This window comes from Poromitra crassiceps (genome assembly GCF_964638095.1).
Source record: "Poromitra crassiceps genome assembly, chromosome: 3".
In the NCBI taxonomy this organism is placed as follows: domain Eukaryota; kingdom Metazoa; phylum Chordata; class Actinopteri; order Beryciformes; family Melamphaidae; genus Poromitra; species Poromitra crassiceps.
This window is the reverse complement of record NC_139625.1, coordinates 84,801,959-84,816,025: the sequence shown is the minus strand read 5'-3', so window position 1 is coordinate 84,816,025 and position 14,067 is coordinate 84,801,959. Positions and strand designations below refer to the sequence as shown.

The window sequence follows — 14,067 nt, the reverse complement described above, 5'->3', positions numbered from 1 at the left end:
TTTTTAGAATGTAATACATAGAATTGGGAATGTTACATTCAATATCATTCAGACTGTCTTTCAGGCTCAATCGCTGCCATTTTCCCCCCGGAGCGAGGGAGGAGGGAGGGTGTTTTACTGTAGTGGCTGAGAGAGCGTAGTGGCACAGTGCTCCAATCAGGTCGCGAGGCACATTTTTTGCAACATCATCCAATCAGGGTCTCGCTCTCGTAATGTCTGTCTTGCTCTCGTTCTGCCTCATACCAACATCCATAGATTTTGGAGGTCCCCGAGCGGCCGTTAGCTGATAAAATCCATAGATAAGCCGCAGGGCCAAAAAACGGGGAAAAAGCCGCGGCTTATAGTCCGAAATTTACGGTACTTGCTCAGTCTGTGGTGAAACCTTTGGTTATGAAAAGAACTTGAAGAGACACATGAGATACCACAGGAGAGTAACCACTAATTGCTGAGTGTGTGTATTTTACAGTATATTTGTGTATTAAGTACCGGTATATAATTCTGTTTATTGTGATTTTGAAAATAAATAAATATTGACTGATACTGCAATTGTGATATGATTTGCAACATTATGGTCGATCAATCTGCACCATCAAATATGAGGTTTTCAAAGCCAAACTGACAAACTTAATTCAGCAACATGAACACCAGGCAAGCTTTTCAGATGGCAGGGTTCCCACGGTCATGAAATTCCTGGAAAAGTTATGGAATTTGAATTTGTAAACTATTAGTGTTTCCTGACTATTGTCTTGTGACTATCTGACTATTCGTTTTTCTAAATAGCATAATACAATTCAGAATTCAGAAAAAATTAATTGATAATGCAAACAAGTGTTTTATCATGGCATCAGATGTAGCATACATGTTAACAGTTTCAAAACCATTCAAACATTTGTTCCCAACCCAACCCGGTCTCACTCCCGGGGCATCAAAATATGCTGATATGTCACACCCTCAGTGTCATTATTGCCGGTGTGAAAGGTTACACTGAAGAAGGACCGTCTGGAGGTCGCCTCGCAGCGACCCCCTGCCGGCATGGATGTAATAACAGTCTGAGGTTTAAGTAGGTGAAAGTCACACTAGGGAGAAGGGGTGGGAGTGGTGGACCTGTTCGAGACCTGGTGTTCGAGACCTCAAATCCCGACCCAAACCATAACCGGGCCTAACCTTAATTGTCATGTCATGGTGTCTTTGGGTCATTTATAAACTAAATTAATTCTGTTCTTTTTCTATGGATTTTTTGTACTGCTATTTTACATTGAAGTCAACGGCAAGTGGCTTGTGTTTTCGCCCTAAAAGGGGGAAAACCCGTTGACGTTTTGTGAAGTATCCGGATGTGGTGGTCTGGCCTGTCAAGGAGTCACATGTTTGATGTGAACACACGCGGTGCGTTTCTAAATTCTTACTGGGTGTACTTTTTAGAACAAACATGGCCAGAGTGCTACTGTATCTTTCAAGTTCAAAGTTCAATTAGAAATGAACTGGAGAATAGTAAAGAACATTAGTTGAGTGTACAGTCAAATGTACACAAAGCATTCTGGGTCATTTGAAGACACACCCAGACTTTGCAAGCTGAAGCTGCACTACTCGCTATGCAACCCAATGCTTTGCAAGGGAAAAGTCTCTGGGACTGCGTGTCCAGACTTTTTTTTTACCAGGGTGGCACAAGTGGGGCACAGACTTATGAAGGGGTGGTCAGGAAGGGACAAAGAAAATTTGACGTTTTTTGGACTTTTAGCCAAAAAACACATGCACTCGCTCGCACTGTGCACGCACACGGCACACGTCAGAATAGCGTTAATTTACCATGTTCGTCCCAACTAGACTACATATACAGTATCTACTTTAATTAGTAACATTACAGTGTCTTACGTTCCTGTGTTTAAAGCATAATTTAAGACTGACTGTGACTGACTGGTAGCAGTGCTGCTGGCTGCTCTGTCCTGCTGTGCAGTTTTTAATTTCTTTGTTTTGATGGAGAAGAAATCCTCAATGTTCTGATTTCTTTTCATACTGTAATAGTCACATGAAGACATACTATATGTCACTTTATATCTCTTGCACAATAGATTTCCTTGTGGATGCATGGATACATTTGACATGCTCACATCAGGCCTACAAAGTTACACAAGACAGATTTACATAGCTAGCATTAGCATTGCCAGATTTATGTGCCGCTCAAAAAATCTGGCTGCTTTTCCATAGAGCCGCTGCTCAAATGTCTTGATGACATTAAGTCCTGGATGGCCTTGAATTTTCTTAATTTTAACGATAAAAAGACCGAGGTCATGGTCTTTGGTGGCCCCTCCGTGACCCCGTTAGTAGACCTGGACTCGCTGGCGCAGTATGTTAAGCCTATAGTGAAGAACCTAGGTGTGAAGATTGACCCTGACCTTAAATTTGACAGCCAGATCAAGGCTGTGGTCAAATCAAGCTTCTTTCAGCTGAGGCAGCTGGCCAAAATTAAGCCCATCCTACAAGCACAGCACTTTGAAGCAGTAATCCATGCTTTTGTCACTACTTGGCTGGATTACTGCAATGCACTTTATATGGGAGTGAGTGGATCCTCTGTTGCTCGCCTCCAGCTGGTTCAGAACGCCGCTGCGCGTCTTTTAACTGGCACTCGTAAGCATGAGCACATCTCACCGATTTTATCCTCACTCCACTGGCTCCCCGTGCATTTTAGGATTAATTTTAAAATTATTTTATTTGCTTTTAAAGCCCTTAACGACCTTGCCCCGCCCTACCTCTCTGAGCTGTTGCACTTCTATGCACCTTCCCGCTCTCTCAGGTCAGCTGATCAGCTGCTCCTAACTGTGCCTAAAACTAGGCGTAAGCTCAGGGGGGACCGTGCTTTCGGCGTTGTCGCCCCTAAACTCTGGAATGAGCTGCCGCTGCAGATTAGGCAGGCCTCATCACTGTCGCACTTTAAAAGCCTCTTAAAAACACACCTTTTCTCCCTGACTTTCGACACCATGTAGGATGTTGATTTTATTGTTTTATTGATTTACTGTTGTTTTATCGTTTTTTAATGATTTTAGTGCTGTTTCTTTTGTTTTTTACATATTCTTAATTATCTATTTTATTGTTTTATTGTTTTAATGTTGCCTATGTTTTTTCTATTTTTATTCCTTTTTAGTTATTCTACGTATTTTATTGTGCTGCTTATTTCTGTTCTGTACAGCACTTTGTGCCCCTGTGGCTGTTAAGGCGCTTTATAAATAAAGTTGGATTGGATTGGATTGACAACCAAACAATGACTGACGACAGGTTTGCTCATGTTAGCAACTAGCAAGCTGAGATGAAAAGTGAAAACACCACGTTATCACGTTATCACGTAGCCTAGCACACAGGTTTATTGTCTGTTTACCCTGTTAGTAGCAGGCTTAGTTTTAAAGACAGGGTGAAGTTTCAAGCCTACCGTTACCGTAACAAGTCATGATATTTTTTTTAGCGAGGGTGCTTAATTTCAAAGTGAAAATCTCCATGTTTGTTGGCAGGTATGTTGTCTTTCTTTAAACCACTGGCACAGTAGCTATGTCATGTGTAGCCTATCAAAGAGTCTACTCACGCATGCCACAATAAATAAGCCAAGAAAAAAGATAGAGGTCCGCACACTGCATAATGCTCCCAATGTGGATTCATTAAAAGCACAACGTTTCGGACGTCACGTCCTTCATCAAGGTGCAATACAAAACAGGTGTGGGGGAGTGGTATAAATACCTGGGGAAATGGGAGTGTCCCAATTGATTAAAAGATACACAGAATGTACACTAGGGGGCCCTATTGACCAGAGTAGACAATCAAACAAACTTGGTTGTCCTAGAAAAAACAACAACATTAGGCCTACAGGCCTGTATAACAATGAACAGAGAAAACAAACAGTGTTATACGGGCAAGGCTCAGCAGTGACAATGTGTCTAATGTAGGCCTATATAGCTCTTTAAACATCATATATTTAGCATATCATGTATATATCATAGCCTACACACTACACATGTTCAGTATTTCTTATATATGGTAATGAGGAAAACCTGAGCTTGGAAAAATATCAACAATGAGTATACAGAAAATTTGATTGTTTGATTGTCTACTCTGGTCAATAGGGCCCCCTAGTGTGCATTCTGTGTATCTTTTAATCAATTGGGACACTCCCATTTCCCCAGGTATTTATACCACTCCCCCACACCTGTTTTGTATTGCACCTTGATGAAGGACGTGGCATCTGAAACGTTGTGCTTTTAATAAATCCACATCGGGAGCATTATGCAGTGTGCGGACCTCTATCTTTTTTCTTAAGTTATCTCATTTGGTCCAGCACCTGTCTACTAGGATGTGCGTGCATTCCACTTTTTTCACAATAAATAAGCCGCCAGGAATCAGACAGAGGACGCTTCACTTCAATCTTCTTCACAAGACAAGACGACGTTGGTTTAGCGTTAGTTGACTGCTGCTCAGCTGCTGCCAAATCTTCAAATCAAGATCTTCTTCTCTGGGGCTTTCGGCAGGCTAGACACTACTATGGCTCATTACTGCCTCTCAGGTTTAAGACTGGATTGTGCCTATACACGGAAGCTTTGGTTTACTGACTGGGTAGAGAGCCAATCATATGGGTGGCACCTGGGGTGGCCAATCAGATTCTAGGGGTGGCCCGTGCCACCCCAGGCCACTCCCTAGACACGGCGTGCCACTACAAACAATAGCTACCATTATGTTTGACATTTTCCCTTTTTCAAATCAAGTTAAACAGTGCCCTAGCCCTAGTCATATTTTTGCCTGCATGGTTTCCTGAGCGACTCGTCCCAAGATGGTTATGTGAAAACAAACCATCAGGCAGTGTCAGATTATTGCGGAACACGTGGAAAAACGGGGGGTGGGGGAAGGTAGATAGATAGATATTTATCTATCTATCTATAAATTTGGCAATGTGGACTCTGTGTCTCTGTTTGTTTCAAGAATTTTGTCTGGCCACAGATATGTCGTTTTACGTGCGATCGGGCTGAAACGGGGTGTAAAGAGCACCCGTGCAGGTGGCCTGACGGAGCCGGGTTTTTTAATTAGGTCAGATTAATTGCCCTAATTGCCCCTAAGGCTGAGGCTATGTTTCAGTGATGATGTCACTGATGATGTCATCAGTCTGAGGCTCACGAGAGAGACTGAGGGAGAGTGAGAGGGATAGAGTGGCATAGAGCCACTTTGTGCTGAAACGTCAGAATGAAGAGAAAAATGTTTGCATCAGTTCTGTAATTGATATTTTAAGTTTATTGGATAAAAGTTACATGATACCTAAAACCAAGCCAAAGTCACATCCTCTTCCGGTTTAATCATACAAACCAAGGGATTTCATCCACCATTCTTTTTTCCATAGATATTTTGCAATAATATGCTTATACAAATGGTTTTACTTGGTCAAAGCAAGCAATTCAGCTGTATTTAGAATCAGGAGAGACCATAGAACATTTCACTCAGAACAAAACTGGAAAACAAAATGTCTAAAAAATATATTTTTAACATGCATTTGTTTGTTTGTTTGTTTTGGTCAGAGTGAAATGTTATGTGGTCTATGGTGATTCTAAATATAGCTGAATCAATTGGTTTGACCAAGTGAAACAATTGTTTTATAAGGATTTTGATGAAATGTCTATGGAAAAAAGAATGGTGGATTAAATCCCTTGGTTTTTTATGTATGCCTAAACCGGAAGAGGGTGAGACTTTGGCTCATTCAAGAATGCCCGTATTAAAAAAAAAATCGATTTCTACTGTTATGTATGTTACTTCTACATGCAACATTAATTTCCTCACATTTATAAATGAAAAGAAAGATTATCCATTTTGAGTTCCAGGATGGGAGATCCAGGGACCTACAGCTTATTGGCTGCTGTTTCCCATATGGACACATGCTACAATTAACTCATTAACAGTGTGTAACAGAGTACATTCAGTGAGCTTAGCTGAGAGTGTGATGTGATAGAGGGGGTCTACCCGAGCTCGTGCATATATCGTTTGTGCTGCCACTTTCAACACAACCCTGTCCAGCGTCCAATTTGTAAAGGCTATGCACTCGCTGATCTATTAAGATATTGACAAGAACGTTCTCAATGTTATTGAAACAGTTATTGTCATACACAAACATAATTTGTATTGTATAGCAAATGCTTAGTTTATTAGTTTAATGTGGAAAATAATCTTTTTTCAATCGCCTCTAGAATTGTGCAGAATCGTTCTTTTACTTTGAAAAATCTCACCGGAACTTCTTATATTCGCTAGTGCTTATATTCGCTGACACAACACAGGCGACGGAGGGCTACCTTCCCGATGCTTTCCCCTTTTGAAAGTCTAGTTTACAACGTTAATGAACCAACAGAAGACTCTGGATAATACTATCACCCGTACATAAACTGGTGCTCTGGAGCAAGAAGAGCTCCTCTCTCGTATGGACTCAGGAATGGTTTGCTGCGAACATTAGCTGTGACGTTTTTCAGTAAATAGTTGAGGAGGAAATAAGCTGTCTGTCGCTGTGTGAAAATGTCTACAGTCCAGAAGCTGAGAGCAGCGGTGAAGCAGCGACGAACTGAAGAGGAAGCTCGTTATGGTTGGTGAAATGTAAATGTTATTTTCACATGACTCACACACACTTTATGATATTCCTGTTGTGAGCTACTGAAATCCTCTATACGTTATATTACTGAGTTACTGCTAAAAGTAACATATTACATGTAATATGTTACTTTTGTAATGAGTTACTTACCCCCAACACTGGCCTCGATGTGAGACTCTTCGCCACGTATTTTTTTCTCCAGACTCGTAGCGACCGGAAACATGCAATATTTTGCATCTCCGTGAAACTGAGAAACAATCTCCCACACTTGTACTTCCGGTTTAGTGATTTGCCTTCAAAATAAAAGCACGATAAAGTTCGGTTTTTACAATAAAGAATAAAGTAGTAATCTAACTATGAGACCCAACATAATGAACATAAGGACACTAAGATGATCCTATAGTTTAATATTTGAATGAAAACAGAACAGCTGAAAAATACAATGGAGACAGTATGTTATTTCTTGAAATGCTTTCTACACGATAATAATAGCTACATTTTGGCAAGTGTAAAAAAATTAAGTGACTTAACTGGTCGATTCATAGTATACTTATTTATTTAATTGGAAACCTCATTAAAACCTAATTTATCTTGTTTCCAGAAATCCAGGCTTGCCGTTCTCAGACCAGTGAAAAGCCACTAGGCCAGGAAACAAGCCAATTTCAAATAAATATTAAAAATCAAAAGTCAATCGTTGCAAATCAAACTCACTTGATACATGTAGGGGGATACTTGATTTGTCATAGGGAACTGCACTTGGAGCTATGTGTGTACATTTTATTGTTGGAATATTATTGGAAATGCAAAAATCCATGCTTTCTGAGCCAAAGAAGATAAATGGCAGCAATGATTCATGACAGTCACCTTTTTGATACCAATTAGGGCACTTAAAGGAGAATTTCGTTTTTTTACACCACAGACCAGTGGCGCTGGAAGTACTTTTAGGTAGGGGGCGCGGCGACGAAAATTTGACGTTTTTTGGACTTTTAGCCATATTTAGAGGAATATTTAATTTTAAATTAACATTAGGATTATACTGTTGTGATGTCATTATTCAGTGCCTTCTCCTCTTCTCTGCAGCATTACTCAATTTACCCTCAGGAATCAGGGACAGTGATAGCCTACCTGCTATTCCTCCCATATATCCAGGGCCAGATTAATAGTACCATGGGCCGCGGGGCTATTCATTTTCTAAGCTATTCATTTAGCCTTTTAGTCATAAAGATGATATCTTCCAGACTGAAATGTTATAACAGAAGTGGAGTATTGGCCAGAATTACATGAACATTTGGACACTTATTCAGCGGGTATTTTGCATGTTGCGTTCAGGTGCACTGTAAAAAAAAGATTTTTTTTTATTCCATCTCTTGCCACCAGGGGGTGCTGCACCCACCGCACCCAGCTTCCCACGCCCTTGCCACAGACCTTATTGGGTCTGTGGCAAGACACAGTGTCTGCTGATTTTGTTGGGGGAAACTCATTACAAAAGTAACATATTACATGTAATATATTACTTTTAGCAGTAGCTCAGTAATATAACTTATTACTTATAGTATTTCAGTAATATTATACCAGTTACTTTGTCAAGTAACTCAAGTTACAAATTTAGTTACATTTTATTAAATCAAAGCACAAAAAAGATACAATCATTTCCTAATCAAACTGTCTGTTTTTATGCAAATAACCACTATAGATGACAATAACAAAGGAAAATAATAACATTTAGAATTTTGGATTGTTCACACTGACTTCAAGGCGGTTGAAATTATTTTTGGGGATGGTTCTGGGGCGGCGATGTCATTCTGCTGCTGCTGTTGTTTTGGTAAAAGTAATGCAAAAGTAGTGTAATAAGTAACGAGTTACTCTACACAGAAAGTAATATTGTAAAGTAACTTATTACTTTCAAATTAAAGTAACTAGTAATATGTAGTATATTACATTTTGAAAGTAACTTGCCCAACACTGCGAGACAGCTCTTTGAGCTCCTACACAGGAGGGTTAGGTTAGCTAATTTGCATTACCCTATGGCTAAGCATTTTTTTCATGTACATAACAGTAATCCAGATGGCCTTAAGGTGGAAGGCCTAGAAACCATCCAAAAGAACATTCGGGGTGGTGATCGACTGAAACTGTAATTGCAGAGAGAAACTTTCTATATACACCAAATGCAGGCCACAGTATATCCAGGACTGAACGAAGAAATTGATTTCAGTCCTTTTTTGTAGTTTTCTGTAGTTCTGATGCTGGTATGTTGCTTGTATTGCTGCAGATGGATATTATGTTTTCTGTCTTGTCTGAAGTCCCCTTTTTTCGTTTGTTTTCCATATTTCTCTGCATCATGTTTGGTTGTCTGCTATACATATTGTAGAGTCATCTAGTGGGTGTTTTGTGTATCTTTACCTGTGAGTTCACTGGCTTTCTGCTCAGGTGTTTGCAATCATCTCTTGCTAAATAGGGGAAACCTTGTGCTGGTGGCCATACCCCGAAGAAGGCTGTTTGTGCCGCTACGCGTGGGTCATGTCCCAGCTCTTTTAACATGCACTAGCTATGTTTTTAAGCTTTTCAAAATGATATAGCCATCTAAGTAAATAAAGGCTTTTTACTTCCTGCCAGAAGACTGCCTTGGAGATTTCTTCTTTTTGAACCTTTGTGATCCTCACCAAAGAGCACCTTCACCACACCAGTTTTGGACTTTGGAGCACTCTGGACCTTTTTTCTTCCTCACTGCGAGACAGCTCTTTGAGCTCCTACACAGGAGCGGAAGATGTTTCTCCCCAATCCACCCCCCCCCCTCCCTTCTACTGTCCAAACACCAGCGTTGTTTGGATATTTCCCAGAAATCTTTGAGGCGCCATAACTTTTTACAAGAAAACAATCAAATCGGGCTATAAAGTGCTAGATAGAAATAATATTTATTTTTAACACAACATGCAATTCTGGAATATTTGAATATTGGAGAAAATGAAATGAAATGTAAACACTAAGGGAAACACACATACAGCGATGGGGGGTATATAAACCCCTCGCAAATAGAACGTGATATAATGAAGTGGGAAGTTTGACCGTAACATGGTTGCACTGTGATATCCACTCCAACAAGACTAGCTTACTTGACGCGCACTTTTGAAATAAAAACACATTTATGCCATGACTTTACATAATGTATATTTATGTAGCATCATTTAGCCTGTGCTGTGATGTGCAGGAGCAGCAGGTAAAAGTTATAAAACTAAGCCTGCCCTGAATGAGCCTTGTTCGTTATTGTTAAAGTTAGCATTAGCATAGTCTAGCGTTAGCACAATAGTGAGGGTTCCAAAATTTCACCGATACGCTGGGATGCGTTTACAACTTATGTCATCGATAGTTACAGGTGAGCTTACAACCTTTATCTGAAGGTAATATAAGTGTATGGATGCATCGGGACCACTGGTGGAGCGAGCCAACACCAGTCAAAGCTGTCGGGGTCTGTGTTATTCAGTGTATCTCAAGGCTAAATTAGCCTTGAGCATATTAGCCTGGCTAACATGCTACTGTAGCGTGATGGAGGAAGACAAGAGTTGGCTAATTAGCATTGCCCGAAGTTTTGCAATGAAAGCTAGAGCAGTTTCTTGAAATGCATTCTAACCAGCCCAAATATTCACGTAAAACAACACAGCGTATTGCTGGTGGTGACCATGATACCGCCGCTGCCCTACTGGGGCAGTGGGTTAGAGAAACTATCCGTGGGGGAATGCAGGATTGCAGCCAAACACCCTCTCGAGGCAACGGATCTGCTAGGCCCAGTTGTCGCAGGCTGATGTCCGAGTCTCCGGGAAACTGATGCACTGCACACTGGTGTAGCTTTTGCACCCGGGAACACAACACTTTCGACCCATGACTATCCCTAACCTGTCCCTGGCCACTAAACTCAACTCAACAAACAAACACAGACGAACATTTATTCTTATTTTTACAAACAAACACAACCTAGGCTATCTGACGTACTCTAAAACTAAACCTAAACCTAAACTACTAAATACTACAAAGAGATACTCAACACTTTTTCCTGCTGAAAATCAATATATATATTGGAAATTAGCTGTGTTCTTGATGGATCCAGGCCAAAGTCCTGACATTTACTGTAAAACGGAGTAATTCCTCATCTCACATATTATGTGACATTTATTTTTTATTTTTTTTACAAACAAACACAACCTAGGCTATCTGACGTACTCTAAAACTGTACTCTAATCAAAACGCTCCACAAATCTCTCTCTATCCAACAATTCTCCACACTCCATAGGCCCAGCGTGGTGTGCAGGCACTTTTATAAACTTTGGCTGGGAGGGGCCTAGGCGCGAGAGATGGGCGGGCTGGGTTTGGTGACGTCACTGATCAAGAGCTCAGCCAATAGAAAGAGAGGGAAATGTGAGTCTACAGCTGTCCTTTTTGCCTTTTGGATTGTATGGAACTGCATAGGTATGTGAGAAGAGAAGAAGAATTACTCAGTTTTACAGTAAATGTCAGGACTTTGACCTGGATTCATCAAGAACACAGCTAATTTCCAATATATATTGATTTTCAGCAGAAAAAAGTATCTCTTTAAATCCCTGTCAATAAATGCACTTTATTATTAAATCCTCCTCCTTGTGATCACTTTGTTTTAAGTCTTGAATATACCACAGAGTGAACAAAAATGTGTTAGGCAAATATACATTAATTTCAGACTACCTGCTGCGCCATCTGACCGAAGCCATCTGTTTAGGTTTTGTTTCGGGGGGTCCCTCCAGGCCTGAAAAATATTCTAGGGGAAACACTGTAAAGCACCAAGTACATATTGTACATCCATTTGTATTTTTGAATTTCAGCAGAGAAATGGTGTAAATGTTGAGCCGTCACTCTGATTACATGCTCTTGAAAATTCTCGCATTAGTCGCATTGGTCGGTCTCGCCCACCCTGAAAATCTTGGTTTTGCCTCGGATATGCTCTGGTCTTGGTCTTGACTGTATCAATTTAGGTGGTCTCAATTACAACACTAGTAAGTTTAGGTACTGTAGTTTTCCTTCATGTGAAGGTGTCTGTATTTCATTTGTACCCCCAGACCTCCAGCAGCTGTTGGTCTGTAAAGAAGAGGTTCCACCTGAGGAGCAGGAGTGGAGCTCCAGTCTGGACCAGGAGGACCCAGAGCCCCCACACATTAAAGAGGAACAGGAGGAACTCCGGATCAGTCAGGAGGGAGAGCAGCTTCAAGGGCTGGAGGAGGCCCATATAACCCAGTTCCCATTCACTCCTGTCCCTGTGAAGAGTGAAGATGATGAAGAGAAACCTCAGTCCTCACAGCTTCATCAAAGCCAAACTGAGGAGTACAGAGAAGCAGAGCCTCTAGCCAGCAGCTCAACTGAACAGATAAAAACAGAAGCTGGGGGAGAGGACTGTGGAGTATCAGAACCAGCCAGGAACTTGGATCCAGCTAATGATTTACAACCACCTACTGATGAAAATATTCCAGATTCTCCTGAACCTGAGACTGAAGACGATGATGATTGGAAGGAGACTAGTGAACCTCACTCAGGTTTAGACTCACTGAAAAATGATGAAGACCTTGGTGAGAAACGCTTTAGTTGCTCAGAGTGTGGTAAAAGATTTGACCACAGGGGAACTCTGAGTAGACACATGAGAGGTCACAGAGGAGAGAAGCCATTTAATTGCTCAGTCTGTGGCAAAGGTTTTATTCAAAAAGGAGACTTGAAGGTGCATATGAGAGTCCATACAGGAGAGAAGCCATTTAATTGTGCAGACTGTGGTAAAAGTTATAGTCAAATAGGAGGCTTGAAAGTGCACATGAGAGTCCACACAGGAGAGAAACCATTTAATTGCTCAGTCTGTGGTAAAAGTTATAGTCAGAAACGAGACTTGATGGTGCATATGAGAGTCCACACAGGGGAGAAACCATTTAATTGCTCGGTCTGTGGTAAAAGTTATCGTCTAAAAGTAGCCTTGAAGGTGCATATGAGAGTCCACACAGGTGAGAATCCATTTAATTGCCCATTCTGTGGTAAAGGTCATAGTGAAAAAAGTAACCTGAAGAGACACATGAGAGTCCACACAGGCGAGAAACCATTCAATTGCGCAGTCTGTGGCAAAGGTCTTGGAGGAGATGTGAATAAACATATGAGAACCCACACAGGAGAGAAAATATTTGATTGCTTAGTTTGTGAGAAAAGTTTTGGTCGGGAACAACACTTGAAGAGACACATGATAGTCCACACAGGAGAGAAGCAATTTAATTGCTCAGTTTGTGGTAAAAGTTTTGGTCAAGAAGTAAACTTGAAGAGACATATGAGAGTCCACACAGGAGATAAACCATTTACTTGCTCAGTCTGTGGTAAAAGTTGTAGTCAAGAAGGACACTTGAAGTCGCATATGAGAGTCCACACAGGAGAGTAACCATTGTGTCACTGTGGTAAAAGTTTTGGTTTTGAAGGAAACTTCAAGAGACACACGAGAGTCCACACAGGAGTAACCAATATTTGCTGAGTTTGTGTGTATTTTACAGTATATTTGTCTATAATTCTGTTTTGTGTGCTTGTCTAGTTAGGGCCATTCTCCGGAAAGTCCTTTGAGACATGCATGTACCTTGTGTCTGCAACCTTCTTGCCTCTGTTAGATTATGGTGACTTGTTATATATGAATGCTTCTGCCCAATGTCTGCGACTCGCTAGACACAGCGTATCATTGTGCCTTACGTTTTGTCACTGGTTGTAAACATCTTACACACCATTGTACCTTGTATGCTGACTGGCCGTCTCTGTATGTACGCAGGTTGGCATTGGTTGAGTTTTATTTATAAAACTCTTCTTGGATTGGTCCCTACTTAATTGTGTACACACCTCCTTAGAAGCCAAGGCCATTATAGCCTGCGCTCCCAAGATGTTCTACAGTTGACTGTTCCACGTGTTCGCACTGAGCTAGGTAAAAAAGCTTTTAAATATGCTGCCCCTTTTACCTGGAACACCTTCCAGAAAGACTTAAAATTGCCAGCACTAATTTCATATGATGCCTTTGGCTCAATTTTAAAGGACTTGGAACGTAGAAGTATTGGAACTTGCTGTTGTACTTAAACTCATTACTTATGTAATTTCACGTTTCCCTCTTCAAATGTTTAATTGTGTGTCTGTATGGAACCTAAATGTGTTTGTTTTTTATGCTGCCCTCTTGGCCAGGTTCCTCTTGTAAAAGAGATTTGAAATCTCAATGAGTCTTTACCTGGTTAAATAAAGGTTTAATAAAAAATAAAAATAAATGTAATGAAAAGATTTACTGCTAAACATTTTTCGAGACGTGAGAGTCCACAGAAGCTAATGGAGAGGACTGCGGTCTATCAGAACCAGCCAGGAACTTGGATCCAGCTAGGGAAGTTGAAGTTTCAGATGATTTACAACCAACTAGTGATGGCAAGACTCCAGAATTTCCTGAACCTGCGACTGAAGAC

The 14,067-nt window shown here is 40.8% G+C and overlaps 1 protein-coding gene across 1 annotated transcript; it reads left to right on the top strand.

Moving 5' to 3' along the window:
* Positions 1–6,454: 6,454 nt before the first annotated feature.
* Positions 6,455–13,520, top strand: LOC310773324 (uncharacterized protein; the record flags this gene model as incomplete). The annotated part of the gene is made up of 3 exons (XM_083633198.1): positions 6,455–6,589; positions 11,677–12,255; positions 13,474–13,520. Exons 1-3 carry the CDS (start codon positions 6,523–6,525, stop codon positions 13,518–13,520), a joined length of 693 nt encoding a protein of 230 aa, XP_083489324.1. The 5' UTR covers positions 6,455–6,522.
* Between the last annotated feature and the right edge of the window lie 547 nt (positions 13,521–14,067).